This window comes from Mangifera indica, chromosome 3, assembly GCF_011075055.1.
Source record: "Mangifera indica cultivar Alphonso chromosome 3, CATAS_Mindica_2.1, whole genome shotgun sequence".
In the NCBI taxonomy this organism is placed as follows: domain Eukaryota; kingdom Viridiplantae; phylum Streptophyta; class Magnoliopsida; order Sapindales; family Anacardiaceae; genus Mangifera; species Mangifera indica.
The window spans coordinates 21,518,809-21,537,159 of NC_058139.1; the positions used below are offsets into that span (position 1 = coordinate 21,518,809).

An 18,351-nucleotide genomic window follows, 5' to 3' on the forward strand; every position below is an offset into this window, starting at 1 on the left:
CGATCTCTTTGTCAAAGAAGACATCTCTAGTCATAGGTGTCTCCATATCTCTTCCTGTGTGCTGACCAACAATTTAGGGTGAAGAGAAGAGGTCATTGGGGCCAGAGGGGTGAAGAAAAAAGCCCATAGGTTTGAGAGAAAAAATGTGACTTTTCAAAGTTAGAAAACTTTAAATAGAAATGAAATTGTTAGTTCTTAAAACTTAAGAGGGAAAAATGATGAATTTTATATTTTTTAATATTATTAGTAAAATAATGATTTTACCTTTACATCTAACAGAAAATTTTAACAGTAGTTGATTTATATGTAAAACTTTAAATTTTTTAAATCCCATGAGTATGATTTTAGAAACATATCAAAACTTGGATGAAAATAAATCGTTTGGCATTTTTTTAATTTAATCTAAGTCAATTCAAATTTGAATATTTAGATCAGATAAAACTCAATCGATATTTAAAAATGAATTAAATCTTTAGTTTGAACTCAACATGTTTGATCTAAATTCGAATTCGTATTCAAACAGCTTAAATTTAATCCATTCCTACTAACCAGGAGCTTTCCTAAATTAATTTTGAAAAATTACTAACATGATGTTTTAAGTGATCTTCCAAGCAATGGTTTAAAAACCGAACCAGTTGGTTGATCTAGTTTGACTCATTCACTTGTGTCAACGCAACAAATTAGAGGAATATCGAAATCTAAAATGTTAACATGAAAAATTTAGAGAATGTTGAGAGAGTTGGGACACCAATACATTTGAAATTTTACCGTTGTTGACAATCGATCCTAATTGAATTTGAGTTTAGTTAAATTTATTCCAGATTTTTTAATGATCAATAATTAAATAAATAAAAATATTTTAAAATTATATTTTTAATATACATTTTTATAGTACACTGGTCCAACTATTAATTGACCTTGATCCAACCAATCACCAGGGCAATGTCTAATCCAGGTCTGTAAAGTGTAATAATGTTACAAAATTACATTAGAAATGAGCTTCATGCTCTGTGAAAATTGCTGAAACAGAAAATCAAATGGCGAAAACCTGAAACTTGCACTGCCTTTAACAATAGACTGGTTATTCTAAATCTCCTATGGTGTTATTCTACAAGCTCTGCAAACACTTGCAGCAGAAATGGAGAAAAATAAAGAACAAAACAATCAAATAGTGAGGGAGATCTCACAGATACTGTTTGTTTCGAGAGAATAGAGAACTTGAAGCAGTCCCAAGGCGTGGCATCACTCGTTTTGCCTTTGGCTTCTGCCACCCTAGTCTTTCGAGGAACTCCTCAATTAACCTAATCATAATAGAACAACAATTTTGTAACTTGAATAAACAATAATGCTTTGTGCACAAATAATTGGATACTAACGGGTACAGCTTATGTTGTATTACGTAATTGAATAATTTTAAATTAAATATAAAATAAATAATTAGATCATTCAATTATATGATGACATGTTAATTTGTTTGCACTTGTTAGTTAGTATCTGTTGTTTGTATATATAATATAACTTCTAAATAAAAGCCAACAGAAGAAAGCAGCCACAGATGTACTTACTGGCTGCAGATAGCCTTCTGTGAAGACGCAAGTTCGCGGTCTGGAAATGAGTCCTCCAATCGGAAACTTAACCACACATAGAGATCCAAGACCTTCCATTGCAGCAACAAGAAAAAATAAACATTTTTTAGCTGTTAATATTCCAGATTAAAAATGGAATCAAATAAATAATAAGTATCAAGAAAAGCTTTTTAGCCAGCCAATGGGGACTATGTCTCAGTCTACTTTCCAAATTTTACCTGGTATAAAAAGATTTCAGAGTTCTTCCAAATTATTACTGGCATCTGAAAATTAGTAAATTCCTATTTCCAAGTAATCAGAATCATTTCATTTATGCTGTCAATTCAAGAAATTTTCAACTTCACATTTTTAGGGGTTTCTCTAGCCAGCTAAAAATTTTCAAACCAGTTACAAGCCAAAATCTTAAAATTTGCGCAGAGTGTTTCCAAGAGTATAGATGATGCTAATAAAAGGCCTAACCTTGTAAATGGATTCAAGTTCCTTGAGTGCAGTTTCTGTTTTTGGCACTGTAAGCGTACCAGGTGTAAATATTTCTCGAAGTCGGACAATGCCTTTCTTTGCATAGGTCGTCGCAAACTGATCCATCAAAATGTCTTATTTGGGTTAATTATCTCATTCAGAAAGTAACATCTTAATTTATCAGGAACTACAGATACCTGTGTGAGACCCTGAGATGAAATGTCATCATTCATGTCAACTGGACTGCATAACACAAATATTAATCAATCTGAGACCCAACTAGTCAGTGAATTCATAATGATTAAAAAATTAACACCAGGAACAACAAAAACGGCAGTAGTGATAATAGTAATGAAATAATAAGAACCAAGTTCTCGGCATTGGAGACCATGCACCAAGCTAAGAAGATACCATTTTCTAAAAACCAAAGCTTGAAGTCGTTAATTTTAATAATTTTCTTTTTGAAAATAAATATTGTTACCTGATACAAAACAGGTATTTATCATGCAAACCAAGGGGCAATTCATCAATAACTGCAGCAACTTTCTGATATCAAAAACTATAATTAGCAACAATAATACAAGTAAGAACCTTAAGCTAGGAGTTCTATAGTTGCAAAAAACACAATAATATACCAAAACTTCTTCAAAATTGGCAATAAAATAGTTTTCAGATAATTTTGCATTCTCAAGGAAATGCTCCTGCAAACACAAAAAGACACACCAAATTAAATGTAAGAAAAATATTTAAGATTCAACCAGATACACTTCTTAGACCATTTCAAGAAATGAGTTAAAAAGCTCAGCACTATTCTGCCAGAAGTTCTGGAAATAAACAGATTTCATATTCAGAAAGGATAAGAGGTTCAATTAAAAAAAGGAAAAACCATAGAAGGAGAATATAAATGTAACTGACTTATATTACTCTAGACATCACTATATGAGATATATCATTAGTCTGAGTGCAAAAAGGGCAAACGATTAGTTTTCATAATACCCTACAAGATTACACTTTGCACAACATGACTTTATTTACTTTGCATTTTTTGCATTACATGCATGATTTACTGTTAACCATTAAAATTTTTTTTAACAGGGAAAAAAACATGACAGATCAATTGTCAAAAGGATTAGTTTAGATCACCGGTTCATTCTCTCAGGTACACACCCACACTGTAATGTTTATCATTCTTAGAAATGCTCAAGTACACAAAAATAATCAAAGAAAATAAGGATTAACAAGACATCTATATAAATAAACAGAAGATACAGACAACATAAAGCAAATATATACAGTAACAAAATAACCTACCAATATTTCATGAAGGCCACTTTTTGGATGTAAACGCGAATACATGTAAATGAGATCAAATGTTGGAAATAGTCCAGCACACTGCAAAGGACAAGTTATTATGATTTAATAAAGAAGTAACATTAGTTTGTGATGTTAAAGACATTTTAGAATCTAAAAGTTCATATTATTTTGTTGACAAACTCCATTACGATACTATGACTTCAAAGATTTTGAGCAGAAACTTTGTGTAATGGCAACTTCAGTAATAGCACATTCACCTCTAGTGTTGGTGATGCAGAATCCAGAGATGAATGAAGCAAAGGTAGATCCTCTGAATCTAAACAGGTCACTTCACCAACTGGAAACTTTGACCCATACCTGCCAGCTCTCCCTGCAGCAAAACAATAAGCCATATAAAACATCAATAAATAGTCTAATTTATTGGACGGAATAAATGATAAACAAACATTTCCAAATTACTTCAAGACTACTTTTGAAATTTAAATTACAACCTAACATAAAATTTGTTAGGATCCTAAATGCAATGTATGAGACTTGGATCCCACATTGGAAAGTATAGGCAACTAGTGTGGGGTTTATATGGTCTTAGGCTCTCCCATCTCAATAGCTAGCTTTTGAGGTATGATTCTCTTAAGATTCGTATCATTTGGTATCAGAGTTATCACCATGTCTCTCAGTTACAATCGTGCGGCGCGGGTGGTGTCCCTGGCATTGCAGTGTTCGCCCGGGGCTAGCAGGGAGCTAGCGTGCAGTCAGCCAGCGTGGGCGCCGAGGCTGCAGAGCGTGGTGGTATGTTAGGATCTTAAATGCAAGGTATGAGACTTGGATCCCACATTAGAAAGTATGAACAACTAGTGTGGGGTTTATATGACCTTGGGCTCTCCCATCTCAATAGCTAGCTTTTGAAGTGTGGTTCTCCTAAGGTTCGTATCAAAATTACACACACTTAAGAGTAAAAAAAATAAAATTAGTGTGTCCTAAGACCACCAATAATTTAAAAGGTCCATCCATTTCAACCCCCTCATGAAGTAAGAGGACTTCTTTAAGATAGAATTCTAGTTGAATAGCTATTGCAATTGGTACGTTCACACAGGAGGATAAAAAGACAAACTCTAAACCGATGCCAAAGAGTTGCAAAATCATCAACAGATAAATAGCAACTAACCTTATTTCCATATGTAACTGCCTAATTTATATATCCCTGATTAAGCTAAGAGTCTAAATGGAATTTTAAAGCAACATAATGCCAAACTTCAACTACACAGACAACAAGGTACCTGCGATTTGTTTGACCTCAGGAACAGTGAGCTCTCGCATCTCCACACCATCAAATTTTTCCATTGTTGAAAATATAATCCTAGAAATGTTCAGATTAAGACCCATTCCAATAGCATCACTTGCCACAAGAACATCAAGTTCACTGCTTGCATCATTAAACATGGTTGCCTGCAATCGTAGGAACCTATCAACTTGGCCAATCCCCTTTTATGTATAGCAATAATAGGCTTAACTGCAAAATATGCTCAAAGTGGAAGCTTAATGATACCGTTTGGAAGGAACCATGGCTTCATATATCTCATGGAAGAAATTTATTTATTTTGTAAGAGATAAAAACTTGTGAAGCAATAAGAAAAGATAACAATCATAAGAAGTGGTGAACAGGAAAAACAAACTTCATGGAATTAATATGAAAGCACTTCATTATGTGGATTAAGGAAAGAAAGGACATATAAAGCATATCCATAGTCAGAAAATTGGGGAAAAAAAAACACATTTATGGAAGCCAGATATATTCTCAAGAGGATAAATAGAGTTTCTCAAAAGCATCAGAGATATAGTACCTGTCTTGATCGAGTCTCTGGTGGCAGTGAACCATAAACAACAGAACAAAGATGCTTTCCCGAACTTTCAATCTTTTTCTGAAAATGGTAAAGTATACACAGATCCATTTGGACAAGTCAGTCTACCAAATAGAAGTTATATTGCATCACATGCAGGTATAAGCAGTATTCAAAATGGAGCTGATCAATCCCTCATGCTCTATGACAAGCCCAACAGTATAAGCTTTATTATCTATCTATTAACTGGAACTGTAGAATATGAATAGTTAAAGTTTAAATGAAAATTTTCTTTTATACTTTAGGCAAAGTATCATAAGATATAAGGACATGTGAATTCAGTTAAGCTCAATTTTACCCAACACATCGTAAGACAATAAATTTGAAAGGAGAAAGAATTCAGTGCCGTGGTTGAGAAAACATGATATATTAAAAATCAGTATAGTAAACAGACCAAAAAAGGAGCAACAAGGGATTACAAACCTTTAATCTGTATATATCACGACGTGAAAAAGTTACAATGCAGTCACCTGTTCGTACGTTAGAAAAAGTTCCAAGAGGAACGTTCAATGGAACTAGTGGTGAAAGTCTTTCATGGGATTGAACCTAGAAACATCAAATGAAGAAAATGTTTATGCTAGGAATAAAAAGGAAACAATATAATATGACCATAATAAACAGAGCACATACTGACAGGATTAAAGAAACCACCAATTATCAACAAAAAAATAATTCTTGATTTTTTGTAAGGTTCTTATTTTTCCTCGTTTCTTTCCTCTGGCACTGTGAACATGTGCAGTACCATTGATATCTAACATAACATACCCATTTTAATAGTCTGTATCTATTGGATTAAAAGATTTTTATGTTTTTTTTTTTTTCAGAGAAGAACAGTGGCATAAATACTGCCTCCAGAACAAAAACAAGATAATAACACGAGCAATAGTAACCACAAGCAATTACATACTTTCACATCATCACCAGCTACTTTAAGTATTTCCTGGATCAGAGGAACAGCAGCTGCATCCCCACAAAGGTGAAGTTCATCAGCAGAAAGCCCCAATAGAGCACGGGTAAAGGAAAAACCCCTGGTCCTACACCCCAACATCTGGGAGGAGAAGTACACAAAGACATGAGACATACTAAAATGACTTCGGGATTAACTAAAATTATTTTTCAATAGAATCTAAGCCCACGTATTCTGTTATCTAAGTAACAATGCTAAAAAACCATATAACCATGTCCAGATCAAGCATTTTTATCATTATACTTGGTGTAATCCTATGCTGAACAAATCAGATCATACAATAACAATATTATAACTGACAACAGGAAAAAGAATTGGCTTCGCCTTGGTTGGTCTTATTCAGGAAAGGCCCAGCTCTAATAATTGCACATAACTCCAACGGGAAGTAAAAAAAAGGAATAAATTAAAAAAACTCTCAGTTAAACCGATAACATGCCTGAATTTCGTCAATTACAGCACAATCATAATCAGTAGTAACATCAGCCATCTCAACTGTCACAGCCTTGTGTTTTGCACCATCAACTTCCTCTCTCTCCTGTCCAGTAATCAGATCACAAGGAACATTTGCCCTGTTCAACCGTTTTGCCACCTCCCATGCCAACAATCTCAATGGTCCACAATAAATGCCTGCATATAGAGCAAAACTAATGCAACTGGTAGGCCGACTTTCAATAGCTATTTTACCACCTAATATTAACTAATAGATTATATAACTAACTTGTCTGATGTATGGTTTAATAGCCTTCAAGTTATACCAGTAGAACTCAATTCAAGCCGCTTTAGAGCCCGGTGTGTTTTACCACTGTTTGTAGGTCCCACATGTAGAAAAACTTTACGAATCTTGTTGCGAGCACGTGGGTACCATGTATGAGGCCGACTAGCATTACAAGAAAATGCAATAACGAGGATTATGCTCAAAGAACTATGAACAAGAATCAATAGACAATTATATAGCATTAAGACTTCAAGAGTAATTTTTGTGAGTAAACATATTGAGCAGAGAACAGAGGTGACTGATATTTCATCATATAGAGCTAGAGAGATAGTAAAATTATATCTAAATACGAGTTTTATGAAAAAAAAAAAAAAAGATATTGCATAGTTCTAAGTATAAAAAATTCACACGATTCAAATTGCAGCACAACTTAAATTCTTAAAAATAGACAAATCTATTGGAAAGAATAGGTCAGGATGTCGGAATATGTCAAATTTAGGAAGACACAACTATATGCTCATAATACCAGAGAAGTGATATCATTTTACCGAAATTGTCAATTTTTTAAAAATTCTATGGAGCACAAAACAAATTTCTAACTGGCAAAAATAATTTCAAGTGTGAAACACATTTCTTACGTCAGGTCTGTAAAATCAAACTTAGTGGTACTGCTGCAGCTGCTGTACTTCTTTATCATAACACCAACATTAACTCCAAACTTTGTTTCCGAATTCTGGCTAAAGGACTCCACATTACCTGCCAAAGTTTGCACAAAAGAAAAAAGCATGATTAAAAACCAGAAAGCACAACCACCTTCTCAAAAAGACATGACAGCATGTTTATTGTAACATAAAACATAGATTACTCTCTACTTCAACTCCTTGGCCTAATTGACAGAAATTTTGGTTAAACAGTAATTCTAATAATCAAGATTATAACTAGCATATATAATTCGCAAACATCTATTTTGCAAGGCCAATTTAAAAATGTTTAGCTAGGTACTAACTGTTACAATCGAACTGACATATTATTAGATGATTGTGATTTTAAATTAAAGATAAAGTAAACAATTAGATAACCCAACTGCATGATGAAAAGTCAGTCTGTTTGTAGTCAACTATGCTTTCTAACTATACTAGGCTCCATTAACCATATAAAAAAAATCTCAGTAACTAAACAAAGGAAGAAACCACCTCCCTCCAGCTAAGAAAATAATCTAAATACTAAAATTTACAGGGAAAGACAATAATAAAACAACAAAATCATTCTAAAACAATTCAACTGCTACTCATATGATAAAATATTTCAATTCAAACTCACTTTTCCAAATTAAATAATAAAATCATAAGCAGAAAATAATAATTTCTACTCAATGAAAATAAATTCCCACCTCGAAGTATGGAAGACATTCCCGAAGCTGAAGCCTTTCGGTGTCGAAGTAGTGAAACAGCCATAATTTTTAACCTTGTAAGTGCTGAATAAATTGATAGAAAAACAGAATATTATGTGTGAAAATAAAAAGAATCAAAAAGGAAGAGAAAAGAAGATTGACATTATAGGACCACGAACTCGAAGGAGAACATGCGGTGAGTCAAAGAATCGCGAGTTTCTTGGGCGAAACTCGTTCGGGAAGTTGGTGCCAACGCTTCCTTCGGGTCTGAACAACATAAGACTTTGCTTCAACCACGTGACTTGCGAAACGTGGGCTGCTTCGAGCCCAAGTTTATAATTCAGTAGGCTCTAAACAGGGCAAACTGGATTGGCCCAAGTGTGTCTATGGGCCGTGGCCCAAGTGTGTCTATGGGCCGTGGCCCAATGTGTCACTCTGCTTGTTAACGGTTTAATTTATATACTCAATAAAATTATGTATACTAATGAATATTTAATTTACGTAATAAAATATCACGATATAATTGATTGAGTTTAAATATTAATAAAATAATATTTAATTATATGATAATATCATTATTAATATCTAAATTATTACTCATTATATGTACTGAAACAAAATAAATCAAACAAACATTTTTTTTATTAATTTATATATAATTAATTTTTTATCTCATAAATTTTAAATTATTAATTAAATTTATAACTTATATATTTATCAATTATTTTATATATTTAAAATAAACAAATAAAATTTTAAGATATATATATATATATATATATAAAATTTAAAATTTATTAATATTTTATTTAATCCAATTTCAAACTTCTTAACAAGTAGCTTGGCTCAACTGGCATCCTTAATACATATAATAAAATAATTTTGTGAAATTCTTTGCAAATAAAATTGTAATAAAAGGGTGTATGTCACTTTAACATAAAAAAAAAAGGGTTGGAAATACTCTGATTTGTTGAATAGATAATTGAATTGTGTATCAAAAATTTAATTTTTTATATTATATATTATATCATATCGTATAATACGTTTTTAAAAAATAAAATAATAAAAAATTATAATTGATACGTCATCATTTTAAAAAATCATAAATATTTCTAAAATTAAAAAAATTTTCGTATGCATACATATTATATCATCGTTTTCTCTTAAAAGGTGTATCGATCTGTATTAGTAATATAGATTGTATCACAGAATACGTATTATATCATATAATATATTTATTATATTGTATTAATTTGATACACTTATAATATGTATCATTTTCTACATGTATCATATCATATTATATGATATATATCATTTATCATAGAATACTGATAACTATAGTTAAATAACTATTTGAGTGATAAAACTACGATTTTTCACCCTTTTAATCTAAAAGTCAATTTATCCGCTTATTGTTGATTAAACATTTCGCCTATAGTACTTAAATTGTATATTGTATCGTATATCAAAAATTTAATTTTTTATATCATGTATCGATTATCGTATTGTATGATATAACTTTTAAAAAAATAAAATAAGTAAATATTAATAAAATAATTAAAAAATCTAATTGACATGTTATCATTTTGAAAAATATCACAAACACCATTTAAAATTTTAAATTTCTCACATACACCTTCACTGTATTATTTTTTAAAAAAGTGTATCAATTTATATCAATAATATATATTATATCATACAATATAATTATTATATTATACTAATTTAATATATATAGTAAGAAATTAATAATTATAATTTCCTCAAATACAAATCTGATTATTTTTTAATTAATTTTAAATTTAATAGATTTCAAGAACTAGAGAAATTAATTAATTATTTTTTAAACTTCACAGACAGAGGCAGATATGAAATCCACTATTGCATTTGATTTTTTTGGCCGTACAAACGTGTAAAGGGCAGAGTGGGTTAGTGGAAAGACTTAAGGCCAAAGGACAATTTCCCACCCAAGGATTGCTATTATCTCCAGTATTTTTCCCTTAATTTTAAAAATCTCAAATACCTATTCATAAACAATTAAATTTAATAATAGTAAAAATAAAATCATCATTTTATCTATAATATTAAAAATAAACTAAAATATAATATATTTTTCCTCCCTTAAACTTTAAAAACTAAAAGTTTCATCCAACCGAAGTTTTAAAAAATGATATTTCTTCCCTAAGGTTTGGTTTCTAGATCTCCAACACTAAATCTAGTAATATTGTCGACTACCTATCCCTCCTGAAGCTTCCTCTCTCTCTGGCAGTCTCTTTCCACCCATTTGGAAGTTCGTTTGACGTCGATCTTCTTCTGAAAGATGAAGAGCTTCATCTTTCCTGACGAAGCTCTTTGTCTCCTATTATCTTCTAAGCTTTATTCGACGTTGATTGGGTGTTCAAATAGGTGGAAAGTAACTGTCGGAGGAAGAGGAAACTTCGAGAAGGATAAACGACCGACAATGACATTGATTTGACATCGAAGATTTGAAAACTAAATCTTAGAGGGAAATTACATTTTTTAAAACTTAGGTTAAGAGAAAATTTTTAATTTTTAAAGTGTAGGGAGGAAAAAAAGATAAAATTTTAAAGGGTTAGATTTTTATTAAATTTAACTACTCATGAGTAGATATTTGAGATTTTTAAAATTAAAGAGGGGATCCTTGGAAAAACAACAATATTTGGGTGGCAACAATGGTTTGGCCAAGAATTAAAAGTCGAATATCTACCAAACAGTACCAAAGATTTGATATGAAATGGGTTAATAAATTCGCTAGGTGAGATTTGGACAGGAAGACTATTTAGTGTGCCCCTATCAATTAGCAACAGCAATTCGCTTTTCAGACTGGGTCTTTGGTCCGCACCTTTTCGAATGAGAGCACAATTTTAGATAAAATCAGAGATGGGATGGACATAACTAAGATCCCCCTATCTATCTTTAAATACTAAATTATTTTTAAAATTTTAAATTATTACAAATCATCTAATAAATATTAAAAGAATTTTTCCGGTAAAGATAAAAAAAATGAAAGAAAGAACTTTTTTTTTCATATAGAGAAAATAAGAAATCTCTATTATTCATGTATCGAGAATGAGACACGAATAATAATAATCTCCCTTACAAAATCGAGAACAAAAATTAGAATATTCAACCTAATCCAATACCACCTTGATATCAATTCAATAGTAATAAATGCAAAATAGAGAGTTTGATGGAGAAAAAATTTGGGGGAGATTTCATGATTTGATAGCTGGACAATATGGAAGGTGCATAATAAAATGCTCAGAGGGAAATTAGAATTTGAAAAATGATTACCACCACATATGAATCAATGGTGACTTCTCACTGACCCATTTTCTATCACATCTCCATCCTTCTTTAAAGTATCATCCCTCTTTTATATTTTCTTCCCTAAAGTTTCATTTATTGGACTGGGTTTTCTATTCCTCTGTCACCATTACATGTATACATTTTACGTATATAATTTACATATATGGATAATATATTATTATATAATTAGATATTATTTTTTCTTTAATTTAAAATTATTCATTCACGTAATAATATATCATCTGTATATTCAAATTGTATATAAAAAATTTGTTAGTATGATTTTACTGTAAATTAAAATATATGCTTTTGGTACAAAAATTTACACTAAAGAGAAATATGACAACTAGTAAAGCACATTTTAGCGTAAACAACAAGAATGAACAATATTTTTTAAGATGTATTGAAAGTGATTCGACTTATTACCCTGAAGCTTACATGCATATATCAGTTGATCAAGAGATAAAATCAAAGATAATTTTGCAATCTTATGATGATCAGGGATAAAGATGGGAATTAATATGAGAGACTAGATCGATATGCTAAAAAGATGACGAGGATGGTTAAAACTGTCAAGTCTTTCTCTTTTCGTTATTTCTAAATAGACAATTAACTATTTATATTCATAGTTGATTTGTATATAGGTAACATGCATGACCTTAAAATTTGGATTAGACCAACCGATTGAAACATTAACTACTAGCCAAACCGATTTTGATTCATTTAAAAATTATTTTTATAATTAAATCAGATTAAATTGTTTGAACCATCTAGTTGGACTAGGTACAAAACTGGGTTTGATACAATCAACATAAAAAGTTAATTTTTTAAAATTCATTATAAAAACTTAAACTTAAGACTATATTTATCATATATGAATATATATATATATATATATATATATATATATATATATATATATATATATATATATATATATATATATACACACACACACACACACACATATATATATATATATATATATATATATATATACACATATATATATATACACATATATATATATACACATATATATATAATCAAATTACGCTTATTTTAATGTTAAAAAAAAGTTAAATGATATAATTAATAATAAATTATATAAAAACTTTTTTAAATATTATTTTTAAATAATTAACTATTCTAATCACTGGTCAATCGATTCAATCATCAGTTGAAATAGACTATGCTCCCCTTCCCCCCCCAAACCAGATCGATATCTGATCCAATTCTAAAAATATTAGAGACATGTATAATTACTAATTATGCAACTAGTTAATTCTTTGACACAATTTTTGTGTATTCGACTAAATCTAAGTGTAAGAAATTGATGTTACTAGTTAGTAAAATAAAGAATGGAGTATACTTCTACCAACATTGCAATCAAAGGATAATTTATTCATATGATTTGCTTCTTTACTTTAGCCAACATTGCAATCAAAGTATTATTGATTGAATCTTGTGGTCCAAATTACAAACATTCTTCAAAGTATAGACTACCATACATAACCAATTTATATATAATTCAAAATTATCTAATTACTCGATGACACATTATTGTTAATACTTAACTCCTTCACAAAAAATTTTACTGCTAAGAAAAAATTGAAAGAAAATTGAGTATAAAAATATATCACCGATTGGACCAACATGTTTTGTTATTTAATTATTGGCCAAAAGACTTGTTCCTGCCAAGGTTTAGTGTAGAAACAAATTTTCATCTGCGAGATTTTAAAAACTTAAAAATCTATCTATCATCTAACTGTTATTAAAATTTTTTGTTATGACTAAGGTAAAATTGTTATTTTATCAGTAAAATTAAAAAATATATAATTTTATCTTATTTTTCCCCATATTATGAAAATGAGATTTCACCCTACCCTATAGTTTGAAAAGTGACTTCCCCCTTACATCCCTAGGGTTTTCTTCTTTTCAATGGCGGCCATCATTTCCACCATTTTTATCCATTCTCTCTCTGCCACGACTAATGATGTCTAATGACAAACGAAGAAGCTCTAGTAGACGATGAATTAAAGACAAAGAATTGACTATAGACCATCGAGTTGGCTCTTCAAATCCTTTGCATTTTTTGTCTAATTGACAAAAAACGAAGTTGATTCAACAAAAAAGGCCACGAATCTGGAGAGTTGATTAAATGGTTTGAAGCTAATTCTTCGTCTTTGTTTTGTTGTTAGCCAAAGCTTCTTCGCCCATCATCAAATGTTGTCGGTGGTGTCAAAGGGAGAAGGGAGGAAAGTGGTGGAGATAGTAATTGTTGTCGGAAAGAAGAAAACCTTAGGGATGTGGAGGGGAGGGAAAAGTCACTTTTTAAACTTAATGCTAAAATAAAATGTAAATTTTCAAAACTTAAGTAGGAAAATGAGATAGAATTATATATTTTTTAATAATACTGATAAAATTTTAGTTTTAAATATAATTTTATAAAATTTTTTAATAAAAATTAAATAATAAGTGGATGTATGAGTTTGTAAAACCCCACGGGTGGGACCTTGTGCTTGCACTAATCCTTGGGCGGGAATAAGTTATTTGGCCTTTAATTATTACAACCTTTTTCACAGAATGGATCTGGAAAGTGGGCTCCGTAATTGTGACATAATTAACGTTTTTCATGCGGAGCATAGCCATGCCTGTAATTATTCTTCATCCTCGAAATTAAAATAATATATTAAAGGCCAAAACACTATCTCCCACCCAAAGTATGCTATTATCCCAAAGTTCCCCCGTTAACTTTGAAAATTTCATTTGCCCACTTATGAACGATTAAAATTAACAGAACCTTAACCTCTCAAAATTTTATCTCTTTTCCTCCCTTAACCCCTAAAACTAACCATTTTCTCATAGGCCAAGTTTTAAAAAATAGTATTCTCCCCCTAAGATTTAGCTTTTAATCCCCAGTGTCATTGCCGACGACGAAGCTTTCTAGAGGCATCACCATGTTCTAGCCATCTCTCTTTTCTCCTCTAGAATGTCGGTCGACCGAGATCTGGCCTGGAAAGTCAAAGAGAAAGTTAAACCCTAGGGCGGGAATGCTATTTTTAAAACTTGACCTTGAGGGAAATGATTAGTTTTTAGGGGTTAGAGGGGGAAAACTAGATTAAAATTTAATTTATTTTTAATATTATAAATAAAATGATGATTTTGTCCTTTAAACAATTAATTTTAACAATCTATAAGTGGGTAAATGAGATTTTCATAGTTAACGTATGAAAAGTTGAGATATAACATACTTTGGGTGGGAAATAGTCCTTTGGCCTATATTAAAATTGAAAGGTGAATTTGAATTGAGGTGACTCATATTTGAATCTATAGTTTCTTAGATTTAAATTTATATTCGATTTAAATAAGTCGAATTCAAATTAAAACTTTAATTTGATAATTCAATTCGAGTTCAAAGATTTGTCAATGCACTGCACCAATGATCTTCTTCTTTGACCATTGCTACATCTAAGCTGAGTTGAGCACAATATGATCTAGCTCAAACTCTACTTCAATTCATAATGGGTAGCTTAATTTGTTCAAACTGATTGAAAATGTCGTCAGAAGCGTACTAACAATATAAATAGCATCACAGATAAATAAATAATATCACTAATAGGATAAACAATATTGTTAGAGAGAAATAAAATTTGAACTCGAGTTGAGCTATCAAACTTCAGTTTGAATCAAACTAAATATCAAATCGATCAAAACTAATTCAAATTAAATCTGTCCCTATCTCTAATAATTGTTCTCCTTCTTCTCGACATTATTATTCACCATTCGAGATAACTCAAGCTCGAATTTAAGTTGATCAAATTAAATTTGAATCGAGTTTAAACTACCCTTGTTAGACCTAAGCTAAAGCAGTGGAAAGATGGAATGTCCGAAAATTTTGAGGAAGGAGGTTAAAAACGTATAAATGGATAGAAGTGAGACCGAATGTGAGCAATCCCCAAGGAAAGAGAAAGAAATGGGGTCTCCGTATTCATGCTTCAGTTCAACCTTCAAACCCTAAAAAAAGCAGAAAATACAAAGAATCTAAACCAAAAAAAAAGATATCAGCAACGACGACTGCTTCTGCTTCTGCTGCTGCTAACCTTTGACTGCCTCGTAAATCTGGATTGATTTTGATTTGTGATGTTTATTTTGTAGCCAAATAGAGACATCCAACAAAAAGATAAAGCTCGACAAAGCAAAGCGAAACAGATCTTCTTGGAATTGTTTATGGTGGTTTTTTTGACTTTTTCCTTTCTTCTGTCTCAGATTCACTGCTCCAAATCTAGTGCCTAGGGTTTCAAATCGGTTCAAATATTCGAATACGGGTTAATTTGGAATTCAAATTAAAATTTTGGCACAATCTTGTTCAATAGGACAATCCATTATCAAAATTTTATTTGCTTTGAACACATAATATTTCACGATTTTACTTCAGGGTTTTACAATTTATAACACGCATTAATAGTTTAAAAGTTTAAAAATTATTTAACTAACTTTATTTTAATATCGCTGATATAAGATCTCTATATATATCTAACTAATAAAACTATTTTAATACACGTTTGAAAACATAATTAAGTACATATTTGATATGTCGTTATGTGATTTAATAATTTTAAATTAAAAATAAAATAATATCTACTCATATTATGACACATCAATTATATACTCAAAATTATATACATATAACATTGCTCTATATCCAACCATGGTAGTCGAATCGTATATCATATCGTGTATTAAAAATAAAAATTTTCATATCATGTATCGAATATCATATCGTATCATATAATATGTGTTTTATATAATAATATAATAAATATTAATAAAATAATAAAAAATTTTAATTAATACATCATCATTTTAGAAAATATTACACACTCTTAAAAATTTAAATTTCTCATATACACTCTTATTATATTTTTATTTGCTTTAAAAAAATATATCGATTCGTATTAATAATATGTATCATATAATAAGATACGTATCGTATCATATAATATATTTATTATATAGTATTAATTTAATATGTCTTATAATATATTAATTATAACATTATTTAACCAATACCAAATTGGGCTTTGTTTGTGGTTGGTATAAGCAAATCCAACCCTATTTTTAAAGCTGGGCAACCCTCTCTCTCTCACCTTGAGAAAATAAATAAATCCCAAATTCTTCCTTTATTAAGTAATCAAAATTAATTATTCTACTTACAAAAAAATATTATAAAAATTTGTAATTATCTTCTTGTATTTTTGGGCTAAAAAATGGGAGTTGGAAGGAAATGCCGAGTCCTCTTTGGCTGGCGTATGAAATCATCAATTGGAAGATTCATCTGCTACTCTGTTTCTTTCTTGTCGTTTCATGTTGAAGTTCAACATAAAAATGACCAAAATATGACATATGGATCCAGGATGGAATCTGGGTACTATTGGAAATATTTATATGAAAAAACTTTGAGAATCAAAGATTAAATTCTAAGATAATATTTTTAATTTATTTAGTCCAGTAATTATAAGATTAATCACTAGATTCGAAATTTGACTTACTTGGTAATTAGTTTGGTCGTAAAGGAGTGATTCAACTTGAATTGGATTTCTTGTTTTAAAAAAATAAAATCAAAGAATAAATTATGTATTTGTTCAACGAGCAAAATGTTGCTTTTGGCTTAGATAATAATTGACTACTAGAGTTAGACAGAAATGGTTGGTAATTTAGGGTTGAAACTGGTTCTTCTGTCAGTCATCTCCAATTTAATATGGACCCATTTCCCTTTCTAGATTTTGAAAAATTCTCCCTCTTCACAAAAATTTCCTTTTACCCCACATAATTTTATTTCTTCCTTCATGTACAAACAATATTCTCTCCAAAAAACTATGTGCATAAGCAAATTTGTGTCATAATGTGATTGAGTATTATTTCATCTTTAATGTTTAATTATCCAATTATATAATAATATATTGTTATTTATACACAAAAATTGTACGCATAACACTGCTCTATTCTCCCTCTTCACATAACCCAATTACACAATAGGCCATGTAAGTTTAGATACGTAGTTTTATTTAATATTTGAAGAATAATATTACATCTATATAGATTATTCTCTACAAATTGATATGACAATTTTGTATGTTTGTCGAGCTCAAGTTTGAGATAGAAATCATTAGTTCGAGTCCAATTCAAAAACTTCTAATTACACCCCATAATCTATATATTTATCAACTATCATAAATTCAAATTTTGAAAGTAAAATTTCAGAGGTGTAAGTGTCATACCTCATACTTTTAGGGGTTTACTGATATCAAACTCAAGTCATATTATAGGTTTATTGAACCAAACAATAACAAACTCAAGTTTGACTCAATACAAGCTGAATTGCAAGCAAATAGCAAGTGGCTTGACTCGTTTAGGGCCCTACTTAAGATAAGAATGAGGTGATGGGCATTTTATCCGTACCTTTTCATCATATCTACATTGATTCCAAAACTAGTGGCTTAACTACCCATACCAAACTGTACATAGTAAAATAAATAGTTGAATTGAATGTTGAAAAAGAGTTAAAAGAAAGATATATGGTATTCATGTATTTGTAGGGTCAGTTTGAATGGCTCTTTAGATATCCAATTACTAAATATGGCCCATGACTCTTTAGTTTTCTTTGATACAACTAATCACTTTACAAG

The 18,351-nt window shown here is 30.2% G+C and overlaps 1 protein-coding gene across 5 annotated transcripts; it reads right to left on the bottom strand.

Annotated features, from left to right (window-relative positions):
• Window positions 1–840: 840 nt before the first annotated feature.
• LOC123209911 (DExH-box ATP-dependent RNA helicase DExH16, mitochondrial) lies at window positions 841–8,593 on the bottom strand. 5 transcript variants are annotated; one of them, XM_044628002.1, is made up of 17 exons: window positions 8,492–8,587; window positions 8,330–8,413; window positions 7,578–7,695; window positions 6,980–7,101; window positions 6,661–6,851; window positions 6,165–6,305; window positions 5,681–5,803; window positions 5,201–5,278; window positions 4,637–4,805; window positions 3,617–3,729; window positions 3,357–3,437; window positions 2,681–2,746; window positions 2,527–2,591; window positions 2,243–2,288; window positions 2,046–2,162; window positions 1,566–1,657; window positions 841–1,301 (listed from the first exon to the last, which is right to left on the bottom strand). In XM_044628002.1, exons 2-17 carry the CDS (start codon window positions 8,391–8,393, stop codon window positions 1,184–1,186), a joined length of 1,704 nt encoding a protein of 567 aa, XP_044483937.1. In that variant the 5' UTR covers window positions 8,394–8,413; window positions 8,492–8,587; the 3' UTR covers window positions 841–1,183. The 5 variants fall into 5 exon arrangements, with proteins under 5 accessions (XP_044483937.1, XP_044483938.1, XP_044483935.1 ...); XM_044628003.1 differs by having other exon boundaries at window positions 8,509–8,551; XM_044628000.1 differs by having other exon boundaries at window positions 8,330–8,403; window positions 8,509–8,527.
• Between the last annotated feature and the right edge of the window lie 9,758 nt (window positions 8,594–18,351).